Here is a 17266-nt window from a genome sequence, read left to right as displayed (position 1 = left end):
CCACACGCCCCGCGACGGGATCACAGCAAGTCTACGTTACGCCTTACCACGCCGGCGACGCCCTCACCAGCGGGACACGGACTGTCGGTGCCCCCACCCATCGCACGCGACGATCGTCTGCGCAGAAGTCCGACTTCAGGCTTACGAACTATTCGCTCAGCACGGACAACTCGCTGGGCGAAGATGCCGGTCCCGCGTTCGGTCGGCCGCTCGAGCAGGAGGTGGATGGAGGACGTGTCGTCGTGCCCCCGTCATATGACCCGTCTTGGGCAGACGACGGTGAGACGATCGGAGGGGTAGCGGCTCCTCAGACAGCGGCGAAGCCGAAGCGAGAGAAGGAGCAGCTTCTGGTAAACTAGTCGTTAGTGTCCTGTGCCAGGTTAATGCATCATCCTGCTGAATGGGTGGGGCGCGAATCGGGGGTTAATTCGATGTATTCACAGTGCTGACTGAAGGGCTTAGTGCTTTGAATTTGTTGACGAAGCGTTGTCGTCGGCAGCAAGTGGGCATGCCGCCCCAAACATCCGCCCCCACGACACTTCTGAATCCCGAGGCAGCGATCACAAGCACATCCATAACTGCACAAATTGCAGATGCAGACACCACCCAGGTCCCACCTTTCAAATCCAACTCTCACCCGTCCATACTGTCACACTCGATCGCGCCAAGCTCCTCAAGCATCTCTCCCACCGACTGCGGGGGAGTCATGCGCTCCACAACCACCCTAATGGTCTTGGGTGCCTCGCCGTCGTTGCGGGCCCAGACACATCGCTTATCGTTGAGCTCACAGGCTAGACAACACAATGAGGCGGTCTTGACTTGCTGTCCGTTATGACCTTCGCCCTGAGTCCAGAGCTCGACCTCGGCATGGAGGCAGCGCGAGCCTGACTTGGTACAGCAAACACACGGCACCTTCGCCTCATAGAGGTATGCTGGAATCGGGGTTTGACGGGTGTATCCATTCCTCTTGTTCGACACCTGGTTCAGCAGCTTGATGATGTGGTGGTCCAGGTGCGTCACGCGGTCGAAGAATTTGCAGTTGTAGTTTGCCGTCAAAGTGTCCTCGGTCACACCCCGGAGCTCGATGGCGTAGCACCGCGGGCAATCGACGGCACATGGAGCGAAGGTGTAGTATGACCTGTTGGGGTCCGAGGTGTCGCGGCTACCAAGGGCACGCAGGATGAGGTTGAGCTTGGCGTAGGTACCGCGGCCGGGGTGCTCCATTGGAATGATTGCCGTGGGTGGCTTGGAGGAGCTGGAAGCCTCGGGGGCAGTGTTGTCGCGCTCCATGCTGACTGTGACCCGGCTCCCTGGAGGATGTGGTTGCCACTTGTCACTCGTACGCAGGTGGGGAGAGGTCACTTGCGTGCCCTTGTTGGCAGTCGTCATGCGGGGCGCGGCCGCGGCCGCCTCAAGCAGCGCCTCCATCCGGTTCCTAAAGCCGGCGGGCTCTTCGGCTTTGCCCTTCTCCTTGTCTGAAGCAACCTTCGGCGCCTCCGCTGGCATGGAGCCGCGGGGAGGGGCCACACCGACCGGTGGGGGGACGGGAACGTTGCCCCCGGGAAGGTAAAACTTGAGCAGCTTGTCCTCCTTGCCCTGTGGATTCTTGGGCCACAGGGTGAGCACCGATCTTCCGTCCGCCGGCGGCGTCTGGATTGGCTTGAGCTGAGTGTCGAGCGTGACAAAGGCCTGAAACCGGACACTGCCAGCCGACACTCCCTCGCTCGCCAGGTACCTGTAGTGGCGCAGATTGGTGTGGCTGCACTTGAGCCCCGAGGTGCACGCGACGCAACCCCACTTGTTGAGCCCCGAGATGCGCGACACACACGGCCAGTTCATCGCCTGGCAATTCGAGCACGCGGCCGCGGGGGTGAGAACGAAGTGGTCGTTTCCAGTGTCTTTCATTGCAAGCAGCTGTGGTGTGGGTGGAGGTGGAAGAAACTGCGTTAGCAACAGAAACGAGCTGAGAACCATACTGAACCACTCACGACAGTAATCAACCGCGCGTGCAAGCCCGGCCGAAACCCACGCACGAACTCTACCTCGTCGGGAGAGAGTCCATCGAAGTTGGCTCGGGTAAACTTTGCGCGCTTGCGCTTCGGCCCGGCGTCCTCGTCCTCCCCATCGGGCTCAGGCGACTCCGAGGCCTCGCGGGGACGAGTGGTGCGGGGTCGGAGGATCGAGGTTGCTTCGGGAGTAGTTTGCGACGCTTGCGAACGTCCGGGGAGGTCGGGGTCGTAGTGGTGCCTATGTGAGGGGCCAGCAGGGGTGGCGTACGGATCGGGGACACGGGTCATCACGCGTCCTTGTGTAAAGGGTGTGTAGTCGGTGTTGAACGAGAGAGCGGGAAATGGTTGGGGTCGGGGTATTAAAGCAATGGCGGGTGATCAAGCGGTTGAGACGTATGTTGAGTGACTTGTGATCAAGAAGGGTGGAGGGACGGGTGCGAGGACGGGCGCGTGTATGTGCTGTGGCACTTGGAACCAAATAATTCGAGCGATTGCTGTGCCCCACGCCCTACTGATGACTCGTGGTTGAATTGGATCACTCCCAATCGCAGGAAAACAACACAAACAATGCCACAGACACATCACTATGTACTCGTTGTCATCACTGGGTGCGGGGTTGTGCCTCACTTTTTGCCCATCAACCCCGAAGCCAACCACAGCTCTGGGCAGGAAATGAATAAGGACCACAATTGTCTCTGTTCACTCCTCACCAACCAACATCGACAACAATGAACCCCAACCCGAACTTCAACCGACCTCAGCACCGCCGCTCCCCGGCCATGACGCTCCCCAACCCCTCCACTCTCCCGCCCGACCCCTTTCCTGACTGGAAACCTGAGACGGAAGTGCACGACAACCACGGTCGTGGCATGGCCAGGGCCTGCGAGTCTGGTCGCGTCGTGAGCGACATCCGCAGGCAGCAGCCCAAGGCTTTCCGCTCGCGCAGCCACGGCTCCAAGGAGGACATCGTAAGTCGCCACCGTCACTATGCTCCGTGCTGATTCCAGAACCGCCGCATGGTCCACATGTCCCGGGAGATGTACGAACTCCTCAAGAAGATCCAGCGCCTGGAGAAGGCTCTTAACATCCGCTTCTGGAACCGCAACCGCGAGGACAACGATTGCCTCCTCTCGGCAATTCATCTCGAACTATGCGCGTTCCACATCAAGCTCGCGGCTACGATGGACTCTGTGGGAGACCAGCGGCTTATGGCCGATTTCTATTTCGTCCTTATGGAAACCAGGCGCAGAAAGTTTTCCCTCTGGAACGCCTTGTTCTGTGACCTAACCAACACGATCAAGACGGTCGGCGAGCATCTCGATGTGCTCGGCGAAAACTTTTACGGTTTGATGGCCGACGCGGAGGCGTACGCCGCTGCTTCTAAGTCTCATTGATTCGTGGGCTGTGCCCCGGTCATTGTCTCCACAATATGTTTCTGTTCGTTGACTAGTAGTCGTATGCAGCCATGCTCTATTCAAAGTTCTTGCCTCAGGATTGCCTCACACTGTCAAGCTTCTTCACCGTCCCCTTTGTTCTCCGCAACTCTGCGATGATTGATGGGTATGTCGATGCGAGATTGTTCTGACATTGATGGGCGTGACTGAGATGGACTCCGCCACCTGGAACCAAACATGTCGAAGCTGCGGCGCCGATCACAAAGTCAACACCGCCACAGATCGCATGTTTGGTGCTTCCAACTTCCATCAACATCTCATCAGACCATCATCATCACCAGCCTCAGCAGCATCGAACTGCAGTAACGACCAGCCCCCCTGACTGAATATAAAGCATGCCTCTGACCTCCCGTCCCCACTCCTTCCACCACCTCACAAACCCACAACCGGCAACCATGCTTCCCACCTCCTTCTCCATCATCCCTCCGACCGAGGACCAACCTGCCCTCCTCTGCATCGAGGTGAACGGGCACAAGACCTTCCTCCCGTGGCTTGTTCGCCTTGACGACGGAGACGAGGTCACCGTGGCCGAGTTTGAGCCGGCCATGACGGCGGCAGTAAGCTGGGCAGAAGAGGCGGCGGGCATTCGTGAGGCGTGTAAGCCGCTTGAGGGCGGCAAGTGGATCGTCCTCGACACGCACAAGACCCTCCTCGTGCGTCCATTCCTTCTGCTACTGCACCCAGCTGACCCTGCCTCAGGCCCGCTCACTCCGCCATGCGGAGGTCGAGATCCAGATCATCACCAACGGCCTCGAGCACATCACTGAGGCGCACTACGCCCAGTTCTGGCGTCTCATCCCCAACTCGCTTACCATGTGGGCGATGTACACCAAGCTCGCCAAGATGTTGTCCACGGTGCGCTTCCTCCAGGCCCACCTCGCCACTCCCTGTGACAAGGACTACGAGGAGGAGCTCGCGAAGATGTGCGTCCCCTGGCCCATCACCCACACCAAACTCGGATACTGGGCCGCCCTGCGCTTCGATGCCGCCGGCGCGACGACCAAGATGGCCGAGCTCATCGAGTCTGTCGGAGAGAAGGTGGAGGTTCTCGCTGCGGACGTCCTCCAGGTCTGCGCACCCGCCCTGCTCAAGTAGGCGATGTCGAGAGCTGCGTGTGTCTTCATAATTTTCTTTTTCTCTTACTCGCCTCACCAGGCTCGAGTTCATACATGCCGATGTTGTCATCAGTTCCATCCTTATCCCGTAGTGAATCAGAAACCGTAGCAAGAACATTCATCCCGAGCGCTTCAGCTCTAATTAACTGTGGTGAAGGACAGGAACGTCACCGCCGTCGGCTGGAGCCTTGGCCTTCTCCTCAACATCCTCCACATCGCGCTGCCCAGCGATGTCCTTGTTGGCCGCAGGTCCACGAGGGTACTTGCGCGTGAGGTAAACAATCGCACCAGTGATGACGAGCTGCGGTGTCAAAGGTGTTCCTTCCGCGGAGGCTTTCCAACTCACCGACGCGGCACCGGTCGCAATGGTGGCAATCTGGCCGTTGCGGAACTTGGGGGCCTGGGCCTGCGGCCAGAGGGCGATAGCGTACCACAGGTTCCAGACGTTGCTAAACAGGTTCATCGAGTAGAGCGTCACCGCACGGAGAATGTCGTCGTCCTGGCACATGGTGTTGGCCCAGGCGAAGTTGGTCGATTGTCCAGCGTAACCGAAGCCGGCTGAGCGGGTCAACTTTGATCTCAAGTGATGTGCCCACCAATGAGGTACGCGAACCAGTGGCCGGCGTCTCCAATGTCCCAGACCAGCAGCATGACGGACGAGATGAAGACGGCGAGGAACCTGATTGTCAGCACATGGCGACGGAGGCTGGACTTACATGATCGGGTTGATGATGGCACGACTGCCCGTGATCGTACTGACGATGGTCAAGACGTAAGTTGAGACAATGGCAATCGTGGTAAAGATCGAGGGGTAGTAGTTGACCTGCTGGAGCGAGTACCGTCCCGTGCTCTTGAGCCAGAAGATCATCTCGCCGTACACGCCAGTCTTCTCGTAACTGGTCGCGCTGACGGCGAAGAGAGCCGAGAAGAGGTACCAGCGCCAGTCGGTGACAATGTTGCGGATCGCCTTGGCAAAGACCGGCCACGAGAGCTTGACTGCCTCCTTGTTTCCAAGTCGGGATACCGCGAGCGAGCGTTCCTCGGCCGAGAGCCAGACTACATTGTCAGTTGAAGCCTTCAGGGGTTGCAAGGAGTCAACTCACAAGCCTTGGTGGTGTGCGGCGTGTCGGGGAAGAAGATCAGCCCGTAGAAAGCGACGGGAACGGTGATAATGAAGTCGATGATGAACAACCACTGCCAGGCCTTGAGGCCGTTCTTGCCCGCCAAGCCGTCGAGAATAGCACCCTGCATGACGCCGCTGAACAGGCTGCCGACGTTGGCCGAGGCCACGAACTGGTGGCTTAGCTCCGGGTGAGTTTTCTCTACCCACAATCGCTGTCCTCGCGCCGAGCTCGACCTCCTTGTACCACGAGCCATAGATGTACTGGGGGATGTCAGCCGGTGACCCGCAAGTCTAACCCGCTCGACTCACGTGAGAGCCGGAGAAGACCGCGGCCTCGAACAGTGCCTGGACGAAACGCAAACCGTAGACCGACTGCACATTCTTGACGACTGACCGTCAGCCATGCAACCCACACCGAACTCACAGGCAAGGGCGAGCGTGCAGACCGACCACACGATCATGCAGGTGAAGAAGGTGTAGCGGACGGGAATGCGGTTCGACGAGAGGGCGATAGCGGCGGGCCACTGGCCCACGAGATAGCCCGCGGTCCAGCACGACCCGGCCAGGGTAAGTTGGCTGCCCTTGACTTTGGAGGGTCAGCAATGCGGTGGTGGTACGATTTGCTTCTGATACTCACAGCCCACGTCTTCAGCCATGCCCGAGACATACTGAGGGGGTTAGCGACGGCAATGCATGTCGAACCCACGGCGTTGGTCAAGTTGGACACATCTGGAGCGTCAGCTTTGCGAACCGGACAGGCGGGTGGTACTCACCGAGAGCGAGGACAAAGTAGGCCAAGCAGGTGAACGACAGAATAACGACGTCGAGCTTGAACAGCAGCTTGCGCTCGGCGCGGTCGGTGGGGGGCGGGCTCCACAGCACGGCTTCGATTCTGCGTAACAGCGACGGCATGGTTGGTAGATGGCTTGGGGGGTGAGCAGGCCTTAGTGCCTCCCTCGCGTGGTTATATTGCTTTTCAATGTCTCACGCGGAAGCCAAGGTGACCAACGCTGGAAATAGCCGCTCGTTCGCGTGATCACGCAGTGCCAAGACGCGATGGCTACACTTGCCAACTCTGTGCCGCAATCCGTCCAACTTCCGAGCAAGGAAGTACTGAACATGGGCCAGAACACCTCGCGCATCGGTCTACGCCATCGATGCACAGAATGACGCTGCATGCGTCCGCAGCCTCGCCGAGACCGAGCCGCTGCGGTGTGCGCGAAATAGACCGGACAGATAAATGATCCTGAGGTCGGCCAGCTCGGTCCTGACTGTTACCTCGTCTGACGCACCGGCGTTCGCCTTTGCGCAAGTACTTCGGGAGGGAGCTCAGGCTGTAATCTGGCGTCCACCTGGCCGAGGCCCTCGAACCGGGAGAAGGAATCGAAATCGGCAACGACGAACAACCCTGCTTATCTGCTCTCCATCCCTGTCGGCCCTGCCACTGAGGCATATTTCGATTTCGGACACCCCTGAGCCGAGACGAAAAGCAGCAACTTGTTTGATAGCGCTACTTTCCATATCTCTGCATATCGCTGTCAACAGCCTAGCTCTGGGCGCTGCTGTTGATATGAAGGCTGGATTACGAGGTCATTCGGAAAGCATCAGAGCCTCGTCGCCAGCCTACGACCTCCGCACCGATCCTCCGACTTGTGCCAGTAACATTCGCCGCCTCCTCGGCGCCGTTAGACCGCCGGCCCGGCATGTGCAGAGGGCAAATGACGGCTAAAGGCAAAGTGCCAATCCATTCGGATAAGCACGGATGAGCACGTCACCGCGAGCATCACTCACCGGCTGGCCGTCCACGCCATCGAAACGAGTCTGTTCATCACATGCATCATGCTCAGAATACACAGGGTGACTGTCGGTGCACTGCCCGCTACATAGGGTTCTCAGGGAAAGATATGGCGTAATACCACGACTTGCATTGTATTCGGAGTGTTGAATCCAGTATATAGTGCTTCAAGGACATCCCTCGCGCGTATTGCCGCTCGACCACCCCCAACCTCTGTCACTCCGCAAGCAATGTCAAACAGCAAGACAAAAATCCACGCTGAGAACGAGGTAGCCAAGGCGCATGGCATCTTCCACCCGGCGGCAGACGCCGGTGCATCGTCCAAGCCCCTCCTCGTCTTGATCCATGGCACAGGCACCAACGCGTCATACTTTGACAACGAGCTGCACTCGTGAGTGCACACAGCTGCGACGCGACTGACTTTGCAGCATTCCGGCCAACTTCAACAAGCTCGGCTACAACGTGCTCAACGTCAACCGGCCAGGCTACGGCACCAACCCCATTCCCAGCACGTCCCGCCCCGTCTTTTCCACACCGCCCCTCTATGCGCAGCTCATCAATGACGCATACGACAACCACCACAAGGGCTCGGATGGGGTGATCCTCATCGGCCACTCGCTCGGCGCTGCGACATCCCTCATCCTCGCCGCGCTCGAGGGAGATAACATCCCCCTTCGCGGCGTGTCGGCCCTTGGTGTCGTTCCAGCCAAGACCCGCCCAGATTTGTCACTGTTCGAGGGCGTCTTCTCCGATGCCAAGGTGGAGAGACTACCATTGCCAGCCGAGCCTAGCGCACAGGACCTGAAGTTGTTCCTCGGCGTACCAGATTTCTTCGACCTCGCCCACCTGCCACGACTCGAGGGGGTATTCGAGGGCGGTGAGTCAAAAGACCAAGCCAAGGGACCAAGCTGACACACGTAGCGGTCAAGCATGAGCTTACAGAGTGGACCGACCTCGCCACCTACGAGAAGTTCGTCAATGAGATCCTCCCAGCGGTCAAGGTTCGTCGCCACCAATGCGTTGCTGCCATCATTCCTAACTCCCGCCCAGGTCCCCCTTCAGTTCCTCGCCGCCGAGATCGAACTGCACTGGCAATCACTGGAACAAGCCCAGCCCATCTTTGACGAGGTTGCCGCTCAGTTCACTGGTGTGCCGCGCATTGACAAGGAGCTCCTTCCCGGCGGTGCCCACAACTTCGAATTTTCCACCAACTCGGCATTGTTGCAGAAGAAGAGGGAGGAGTTTGTCAACAGCTTGACAAAGAATGAAGTCTAGACAATGGGGGCGGAGCTGGGCCACGGTTTGTTATGCATTTAGGCTCTTGTATAGTCACGATGCTGCTCCATTGTGCTATTAGCAGTGCCTAGAGCCATCCATAACCCTGTCCTGATCAATGAAGTCCATCTTAAGGAGCTGCTCGCACCCGGCCGCGGTCCTGCTTCCATCACTTCCACCCCATCACCCACATTTGACTTGCGCACATGGCGATGGTTCGCAGCACGAGCTGGGGCTCCCATCCCGATATCGACTGGAGTAAGTGCGGCGATCGCAAACCCGATCACTCACCGCCGTAGGTGTCGACCACAGCGACGACGAAGAGTGGGAAGAGGAAGTAGACTGTGAGGGCGAGAACGACAACGGCGCCATCCGGGAGTACTTCGTCATCTACGGCCCCGAGAAGCACCACTTGGCCGAGTGTATCCTCTACTACCTGTCGAAGAAGCTGGACGACATCATGGATGACTTGGAGCTGCACGTCGACATCCACACTACCGGCCACATCAAGTCGGACCGCGAGTGCGTCGCTTTATGGCGCGAGCAGGAGAACACGTCGTTCCTCGAGGCTCAGATGGACGCGTTTGCCGTCAGTGTGCGCACTATGTACAACAACGCGACAACTGGAGAGGAGCGGGTGGTTTTCCATCAGTTCTGCTCTTGGGGTCGTATGTGGCACGAGGTCGTGTACCCATATGGTGCTCCCGAGTGGCCGCGCTTCCCCCTGCTCAACATGGAGGCCGTCATCATCACCGCGAGTAAGGAGTATGTAGGCGCATAAACACCATCCGTAGATCAATGCAGTTCGTTCGCTACAAACAATGGGTCCAAGGCGGGGCGAGGGGGGGCGAATGTGTGATGGTAATGATGACAACACCTCGCCTTCATCATTGCTGGGCGTCGTAACTATACCACTGCACCGCCTGTGTTGTGGGTCCCATCAAAAATCATCAGTGGCAGTGGCATCAGCTGCCTTCACGGTCCCATCACCTTCTCCAATGCCTCGCCACCAGGAAGGTATAACTTGGAGCCCGTCTGGACCAACTTCAACCTCACCCTCACCCTCATCCTCACCCTCACCCTCATCCTCACCCTCATCGCACCACTTCCACTTCACAGTCGAAGATGGTGTACTCCTCCCTCTCCGCGGCGGTCGAGGGCCTGGCCCAGACAACCAGCCCTGGTGCCTCAACCCCCACCGCCAACAACCGGTTCGCGGCGCTGCGCGACCTCGGCGTTGGCGTTGGCGTGACCTCGCCCCCGTCCTTGCGCAAGGGCAAGCACCAGCGTGCGCACTCCCTCGGCCGTCTCAGCCTCCAGGAGTTCTTCAACACGGACGACGAGACGCTCGCCAACAGCGTCCCGTCCACTCCCAAGAGCGAGCTCAATGGCCGTGCTGCGCCGTTTTCGCCCAAGCACCTGCGCTCGGCTTCTACCTCCGTGGTGTCGCCCTCCATCAGCCAGGTCTCCAGCCCCGATCCCCGCCTGTCGACCAACGTTGGCCGTGCCCAAAACGCTAAGACCATGAAGGGCACGCTTCACCGCCGTGTCCGTTCAGAGTACTACCAGAAGTCGCCTATGGGCGACATCACCAACAGCGCCGACACTCCCTCGACTGGCACCCCCTCCAAGGACACCTGCCCTAAGGACACCGACATGGTGAAGCCTTCGGCCACCGTCTCTGCCGACCAGCTTGAGATCACCAAGCGCCGCAAGGCCAACGACGGTCATCGTCGCTCTCTTTCTGAGCACTACAAGAGCCCTCCGCCTACTGGTTACACCTCGGTGATCCAGGGTGCCACCAAGCTCAAGCACAAGCGTCACGCCTCTGTGCGCTTTAACATCCCGCCCATCGACGAGAACGTCGATGGTTTCGGCGCCGATCCGGCCCCCTCCTCCCCCCCGCGCCAAGCCCGTGGTGCTTCGACGCCACCTAAGAACACGACGGCCTCGCCCATCAGCGTGCCTGTTGGCAAGACCCAGGGCCTCCGTGTCGATGTCGCCAAGGCCAACCACGAGCGCAGCACCGACCTGGCGATCGAGATTGAGTCCGTCGCCGACACTGTGGCGGAGAAGGGCCCCGCCTCCCCTCTGACTGGCCACGGCATGCTGCTTCCCGCAGCCATGCCCTCGGTCAAGCCTGAGGTTCAGAGTCATCTCTCCGTGCCCTACAACATGGGGATCGCCACCGCTCTCGGCGTCAACACTCTCAACATTAACGACAACGGCATCACCGGCACCCAGCAGGCCTTCGGCCAGCCCAGCGTCCACCCGCCGCCGGGTCGTCACAACGTGCCTCAGGCCCATGCTGTCATCGCGCCGCGTTTCGGCCAGGCGTCTGTTGTCCGCCAGCCGTACGGCCCGCCTAACAACATTGTCGAGATCGACAGGAAGAACTTTGAGGCCCGCGCCTACTATCCCCTGGCCGCGCCTAAAGCGCCGGTCGGTTCCTATGTCGCTCCCTACGCGGGACCGTACATGTGGCAGAACGAGTCTGCTCTCAACTTGTCCCCTCCGGTCCTGCCTGCTCCCAACCATGGCGTTGGCAACAAGAGCTTTGACAACCCCGACCACGTCCCTTCGGCGGTCACGAAGCCCCCGGCCGGCCCTTATGTTGCTCTGTACCCCAGCTCGCGTGTGTGGCAGTATCAGCCTGGTACCAGCCACTCCGCTTCGGTCCAGGCTACTCCCCAGGGCAGCACGCAGAGCAAGGTGCAGACCCAGGCAACCCCCAAGTCCTACTTCACGGAGGAGACTTGGAAGATGCCCGCCTCCGGCCCTTGCACCTTCCCGCTGTTCCCCCCAGGCCACAAGGCTCCGACTGGGCCCATCATCGATCTGACTCCAATTGAGAGGCTGGTGAGTGACTGCTGCCTGTAATACCGAACTCAGCTAACTTGTTCAGGTCCTGAAGCTCACCGAGGAATCGGCCAGCATCGAGAAGTTCATGGAGGACGTCTTCATTTTCGGCGACAAGCTCCGCTTCCGCTACTACTTCGAGTCGGACGAGCCCAACTATCGCCTCCATGGTCTTGTCAACACGCTTGACTTCTCTGTTCGCAACCTCATTGGAATGGTTGAGGAGTGCGACAAGTTGCTTGGCTCTACTTCAGTGCCGTTCCCTGCGATCTCACCCGAGATCCGGTGGTCTAAGCATGCGGATATGCTCCTTCATGGTGCGGAGGAGACTGCACGCCAGCTCGAGGCCAGGAGTGCGTCCCTCCGTTTCCGCATGGAGGGACTCGTGACGCTGGTCAAGGCGTGGATCCAGCAGCAGACGTACACTGGTCAGCCGAGCTCCTGGTGAGCTTCACATGCCTTTTCTGTGCCTCTGCACGCCCGTTACACTCTGGTTCCCTCCCTATTGTTTTGATTTCCATACAGATTCCTTGAACGTCTCAGTCGATAGTCCGTTTATATAGTTTGGAAGCGCACCACGCTGCAGCATGCCACATAGTACTCCTACATCGCCCAGCCTCCTGTTGTGCATTACTAAACGCAGACCATGTCGATAGCACCGCAAGTGGCGCCAGAGCTTTGGGTGGCTGCCACTTACCACCACTCATATCAATGATGGTGATGTACTGATGCATTCTAGTTCTTGAGATCACTTTCAACTGATCTCACCATCAATGCCAAACACCGAGGGCAGATGTGGTATTTGGCGCCCATCGACTCTCCAGCCGGTCGACCTTAAAAGCTGTATCACACCAACATCTCTCCTCTTCATCCTTCAACCACCTTCCTCCCACAACAAACTCAAGAACCCTCATGTCGCGCATTCACAACATTACCAGCATCATGAAGGAGACATCCTTCGACAGCGACACGTCGTCGAGCGAGCTGTCCGGCACGGTCGTCGACACCCCGTCGCAGGAGGACTTCGACCTCTCCATCGTCACCGACGGCTCGTCGAACGAGGACAGCCCCTACCGCCAGCGCAACTCCTTCGAGCCCGACGAGGAGACGTTCAAGCAGATGATGGCCGAGGCCAAGGTATACACTTCCGAGATGTACACTCCTCCTCGTCATCCTCTCCCGTCCCGTGCCAGGGAGAGCTGTGACACCCTCGAGACCTTCTACCGCGCCAACCCCGTCACCGAAAACCCGCCCACTCCAGCCAAGACCAAGCCATGGACTCCGTTGAGGGTCCGCAAGCGCACCTCTGCGCCCGAGCTCGGCCAGAAGAGGTCGTCCCTCATTGTCCGCAACGTCGAGCGCCACACGTCCCTGCAGCTTCATCAACCTACGAACTGGGAGATCTATGCGGGTGACTCCCCCACTCCCACCCCTTCCGAGGCAGACAAGGAGACGACCCAGCTCGACCTTTCCGTTCTGCGCATGTCTCCGCCGGATGACCGTGTGAAGCCCTACCTCACCCGCTACAACCTGGTAAGTACATCGTGTCAAGTACCGACGCTGACGGCAGAATGTTGCGGTCATCATCAAGTACCACGACGTGGTCGTCTTCATCAACGACGTGCGCAACTTCAAGACCGCCGTTCGCTTTCGCGTGTGGAAGTGTACCAGTTGCCGCAAGTCAGACACCGCGCTTATCCGCGAGCTGGACGAAGCATCGCACTTCGCCTGTGTCAACATCAAGCGCTTCATCTTCCGTCTTGAGGTTCCCCTCGAGACTGACTTTGAAGTCGTACTTCCCAACAAGAAGATGACTCTGGCCAAGCTGTTTCGCTTCGACACTTCTCGTGCCGCCGAGGAGCTGAGCACCAACAGCCAGGCGCTATGTGCCAGCATCCGCAAGCTCCACGGGGAGATCTGCGAGCTCCTCGAGGGCGAGGGTGCCCAGACTCAATGAGTACTGGCTCGATTCCATATCTCACTTTTTCCATGCATCTCAATCTAGTTACCAGCCAAATAGGAACCAGATGTCGTATACACACCTACATTTCACTTCGTCGCCCCAGCCAGTTTGGTGCCAGTGATGGAAGTGGCACAGCATCACTCGGCTGCTTTTTGTTTGTTTGTTTTATTTTTCACCATTTTCCATCAATTAAGCAACCATCATTAACACGATGCACCGAGCTGATGATGTTGGCCTGGGTCACCATCAACTCATCACTAGAAGCAGCGGTTTTGAGGATATAAGATGCCCCGTAATGCCCCACCCTCCCTTCCTCTTCAACCCAACCGCAGTCCAAGATGTCTAACAGCACCTTCGACACCTCGAACCCGAACATCTCGATGACCACCGACACCACCGACACCACGGTCTGCGGCGACAACTCTTTCGAGGGCTCCCAGTCCTTCAACAAGGAGTTCTCGTACATCATCCGGCTGATGCGTATGGACGGTGCCGAGGCCACCCAGTACACCCCCACTCGCGACTCGCTGGCCATGCCGTCCATCCATACCCCCAAGCCCTCAATCACTTTCCTCAAGGACAACCTTGTATGTTGCTCTTCTTGACGCCACTAACGCACCACAGGCGCGCAATCTCGACCACATCGCCAACGACATCACCGGCCTCGCGTGTGACCTTGAGCGCCTTGCCGCCATCAACCGCCTCCGCTTCTGGACCCACACCACCCAGGAGAACGACTACCGCTTCTTCATTGAGGTGCTCCAGCTTTTCGTGGTGAAGATGGACAAGAAGGTCAAGGCATACCAGGCGACGTATGGCACCGCCACGTCTGACCAAGGCCCCTTCTCGAAGCGCATCATTCGCCACCACCCGGTCGGGGTGCGGCGCTTCATCAGCTGGGACGTCGCCGGCACTGCGGAGGGCCTTGCGGCTCGCGTGGAGTCGCTCCGCGATGACATGCTCGCGATCCAGGACTGCGTTTACGCTGTCATGGACGCCGAGGAGACCTGCATGTAGCTCGACGGCAGGGTCCTTGTGTAGCTATCATAACGTCCATGCATCTTCCGTATCGTAAGCCGATGAGTATGTGTCCCGCCCCTTGCACATCTGTGTGAGGCTCCCACAATCAGTATTGTCCATGTCCCTGATGTTTGAAAGCCGAGCATTGCCCTCCCTCAAGTCGCTTTTGTCCACTGCAGTCACACGCCATGAAGATTTCTACACTATGACGAGCGCCATCCAGGCTGCTGCATCATTGACAGAGTGACCTTAAAGGCAAAGGATACTCACCCTTCCTGACTTCACCTCACTTCTAGCCAAGATGTCAGACCCCGCCAGGCGCAACAGGTCCAGCCGCTCCAGTAGCGTTGACAGCAACCTCACCCACTTCAACAATGGCACCACCAGCTCGAACGCTCCGACTCTTGGCTTCCGTAGCAACGACACTCTTGCCATCGTGAAGGGAGTCCAGGAGTACATCAATGCCAAGCTTTCCCATGCGTGTGCGGCGAAGCACCTTGAGCGCGTCGCTGCAGCCAGGGCGGGCGGTAAGATTCTCGTGAGTCTTCCACTCATATCATCATCTGGCTCACTCCGCAGACATACGTGAACGCTACCACGATCACAAAGGTCAAGCTCCGCCCACTTGCTCCCGAAGACCCGCTCACCGCCTCGCGTGTGACCTTCTGGCACCGGCCCGAGAACAAGGCCCACCTGCAAGCCCAACTCGACGCCGTCGTCGACAAGGTGCTCGATACCGAGGATACGTCAACCTATGGATCCGTCACTGTGATCATCGTTCCCATCAACTACCCAGGCACGAATTACACGCCGCGCTTCATCACGTTTGAGGTCGAGTGCGAGGTCGTTGTCGAGCCGGTGCGCCCTCGCCCCGATGCTGCCGGGTGGCCCGAGATGCCGTAGTCACTTTTGTAGCCTTGCATGAAACTCTGAACTGTGTGCGCTTTGCCGGCTGAGACAATTGAGGACGTATTTCATCGGCGCGCCACTGATCGTCGGTGGCAGATGATACAGTATGTGCACAATGGCTCGGCCAAACACATGGCTGACACTCCTCGCACCAACAGCACACGGCACACAGCACACAACATACACCACACAACACACAACACACGGCACACAAAAAGCTCTACCCCCGCCCCCGAACCCCGGCCGCCAGTCTCCTTCCTCCTGAGACCGGTTCGGATTCAGCGAGCGGGCTCGAACCCCCAACCTGCAGTCGTGGCGGGTGTGCCCCGGCGGCTGGTTAGACCGCTGCTCCACGCACTGCTGTTGTGCTCGTGGCTTGGCCACTTGGCTGTGGCTCCGCTCGCTCCGCCTCGCGCCCACAACACGGCACACAAAAAGCTCTCCTCCGCTCCCGAATCCCGTTGCCAATCTCCTTCCTCCTGAGACAGGTTCGGATCAACAGCGAGCAGGCTCGAACCCTCAACCTTTGCAGACGTGGTGGGTGCTTCCCGCGGCGGCTGTTAAACCGCTCTTCCACGCGCTGCTGGTGGTGTCGGCGTCGCACACACGACTTTCAGTCACTCGCCACCGTCGGGTCCATCTCCTTCCTTGCCTGTGCGCTGATCTTCCTCCCGGCCATCCCTCACGTCCTGCGACGCATTGGAAACCACCTCACCCTTCACGCTCCTTCCCAATCACAATCAATGGTGTAGTCTAATCCCAGGTAGTGCCCCGGCAAGGTTAAATGAGAACCGGACCAGGCGTACATGACCTGCTCACCCCTACCCACAAGTTCGACACCACCATGGCCCCCCGCCCCCGCCGCCCCCGCCACCGTAGCCGCAACTCCCCAAGCAGTTCTAGTGACCCCGATCCCCTGCTCAAGTTCTGTCTCCTTAACCCTGGCGTCCACATCTGGGGAGGTGACGGCAAACACGTTCTCTCGGGCGCCGTTTACGAGTACCTCGTCTTTAAGCAGGAGAGCACCGCCTATCGCAACGAGGACGGGGTCCTGATCAAAATCTCGCCCGATTACAAGGTTCGTCATACTTGTACTGGTGTACAGTACAGTACATGTGCTCCAAAACGCCGCCCAGACTAACCGACATCCCAGGCACCAGGTATCATCATCACCATCGACATCCAGAAGGACGACGGTGACTACAAGGACGCGGTGGCTTTCTGGCGCGAGCCCGACAACAAGGCCTTCCTCACCGACCAGCTCGCAGCCATCATCCAAGCCCTCGGCGACATGTCCGGCACCGAACGCAATCCACGTCTCCAGGTCGACATCAAGTACCCCGCCGACGGCGCCAACGTACCGCCCGGCGCGCGCTTAACCAAGTTTACGGTGACCTGCCAGCTCCAGAGTTTCTGACTTTCGCTACCGCTCAATTGCGAGTCGGGTCCAGCACCACTCGCATAACGTAGTTCCGTTCTCCTTCTCGTATCTCCCTCCGCAGCCTCTTCCGTAGTTCTGTTCCGTAGTTCCTCTCCGCCAGATCAATGCATCACATGTCAACGTCATTTGAAGCTGCTCGCTCCGCTGGTACATATCGGGCCTATGAACACGCATGGAAGGCGGAGCGTCACTCACCTCGGGCTGTAGTTCGGACGCTTTGCCACTCTTAACCGCGACCATGGTTCCGCTGGCTGCCGATCCTCCCTACCCCTGCACCCGTCACCGCCACTTTCGCCGCAACCC

At 58.8% G+C, this 17266-nt stretch overlaps 9 protein-coding genes across 9 annotated transcripts; 7 read left to right on the top strand and 2 right to left on the bottom strand.

Annotated features, from left to right (window-relative positions):
* Positions 1-633: 633 nt before the first annotated feature.
* LOC62_03G005153 (uncharacterized protein) lies at positions 634-2297 on the bottom strand (the record flags this gene model as incomplete). Its single annotated transcript, XM_062771678.1, has 2 exons — positions 634-1914; positions 2034-2297. 2 exons carry the CDS (start codon positions 2295-2297, stop codon positions 634-636), a joined length of 1545 nt encoding a protein of 514 aa, XP_062627662.1.
* A 440-nt stretch (positions 2298-2737) lies between these two features.
* On the top strand, positions 2738-3403 carry LOC62_03G005152 (uncharacterized protein; the record flags this gene model as incomplete). The annotated part of the gene is made up of 2 exons (XM_062771677.1): positions 2738-2977; positions 3017-3403. 2 exons carry the CDS (start codon positions 2738-2740, stop codon positions 3401-3403), a joined length of 627 nt encoding a protein of 208 aa, XP_062627661.1.
* Positions 3404-3858: 455 nt separating this feature from the next.
* LOC62_03G005151 (uncharacterized protein) lies at positions 3859-4558 on the top strand (the record flags this gene model as incomplete). The annotated part of the gene is made up of 2 exons (XM_062771676.1): positions 3859-4116; positions 4163-4558. The coding sequence occupies 2 exons, from the start codon at positions 3859-3861 to the stop codon at positions 4556-4558; spliced, it is 654 nt and encodes a 217-aa protein (XP_062627660.1).
* Positions 4559-4714: 156 nt separating this feature from the next.
* On the bottom strand, positions 4715-6625 carry liz1_6 (Pantothenate transporter liz1). Its single transcript, XM_062771675.1, has 11 exons — positions 6475-6625; positions 6408-6430; positions 6339-6369; positions 6126-6287; positions 6011-6090; positions 5909-5962; positions 5682-5871; positions 5295-5634; positions 5175-5257; positions 4925-5136; positions 4715-4879 (listed from the first exon to the last, which is right to left on the bottom strand). The coding sequence occupies exons 1-11, from the start codon at positions 6611-6613 to the stop codon at positions 4721-4723; spliced, it is 1473 nt and encodes a 490-aa protein (XP_062627659.1). The 5' UTR covers positions 6614-6625; the 3' UTR covers positions 4715-4720.
* A 1101-nt stretch (positions 6626-7726) lies between these two features.
* LOC62_03G005149 (uncharacterized protein) lies at positions 7727-8771 on the top strand (the record flags this gene model as incomplete). The annotated part of the gene is made up of 4 exons (XM_062771674.1): positions 7727-7887; positions 7925-8373; positions 8418-8497; positions 8547-8771. 4 exons carry the CDS (start codon positions 7727-7729, stop codon positions 8769-8771), a joined length of 915 nt encoding a protein of 304 aa, XP_062627658.1.
* Positions 8772-8977: 206 nt separating this feature from the next.
* LOC62_03G005148 (uncharacterized protein) lies at positions 8978-13587 on the top strand (the record flags this gene model as incomplete). The annotated part of the gene is made up of 6 exons (XM_062771673.1): positions 8978-9029; positions 9071-9540; positions 9891-11630; positions 11677-12074; positions 12569-13163; positions 13201-13587. The coding sequence occupies 6 exons, from the start codon at positions 8978-8980 to the stop codon at positions 13585-13587; spliced, it is 3642 nt and encodes a 1213-aa protein (XP_062627657.1).
* A 344-nt stretch (positions 13588-13931) lies between these two features.
* On the top strand, positions 13932-14610 carry LOC62_03G005147 (uncharacterized protein; the record flags this gene model as incomplete). Its single annotated transcript, XM_062771672.1, has 2 exons — positions 13932-14180; positions 14218-14610. The coding sequence occupies 2 exons, from the start codon at positions 13932-13934 to the stop codon at positions 14608-14610; spliced, it is 642 nt and encodes a 213-aa protein (XP_062627656.1).
* Positions 14611-14914: 304 nt separating this feature from the next.
* Positions 14915-15516, top strand: LOC62_03G005146 (uncharacterized protein; the record flags this gene model as incomplete). The annotated part of the gene is made up of 2 exons (XM_062771671.1): positions 14915-15151; positions 15193-15516. 2 exons carry the CDS (start codon positions 14915-14917, stop codon positions 15514-15516), a joined length of 561 nt encoding a protein of 186 aa, XP_062627655.1.
* An 850-nt stretch (positions 15517-16366) lies between these two features.
* LOC62_03G005145 (uncharacterized protein) lies at positions 16367-16939 on the top strand (the record flags this gene model as incomplete). The annotated part of the gene is made up of 2 exons (XM_062771670.1): positions 16367-16600; positions 16676-16939. 2 exons carry the CDS (start codon positions 16367-16369, stop codon positions 16937-16939), a joined length of 498 nt encoding a protein of 165 aa, XP_062627654.1.
* Between the last annotated feature and the right edge of the window lie 327 nt (positions 16940-17266).

This window comes from Vanrija pseudolonga, chromosome 3 (assembly GCF_020906515.1).
Source record: "Vanrija pseudolonga chromosome 3, complete sequence".
NCBI classification, from domain to species: Eukaryota; Fungi; Basidiomycota; class Tremellomycetes; order Trichosporonales; family Trichosporonaceae; genus Vanrija; species Vanrija pseudolonga.
This window is presented reverse-complemented; position numbering and strand designations above follow the sequence as displayed.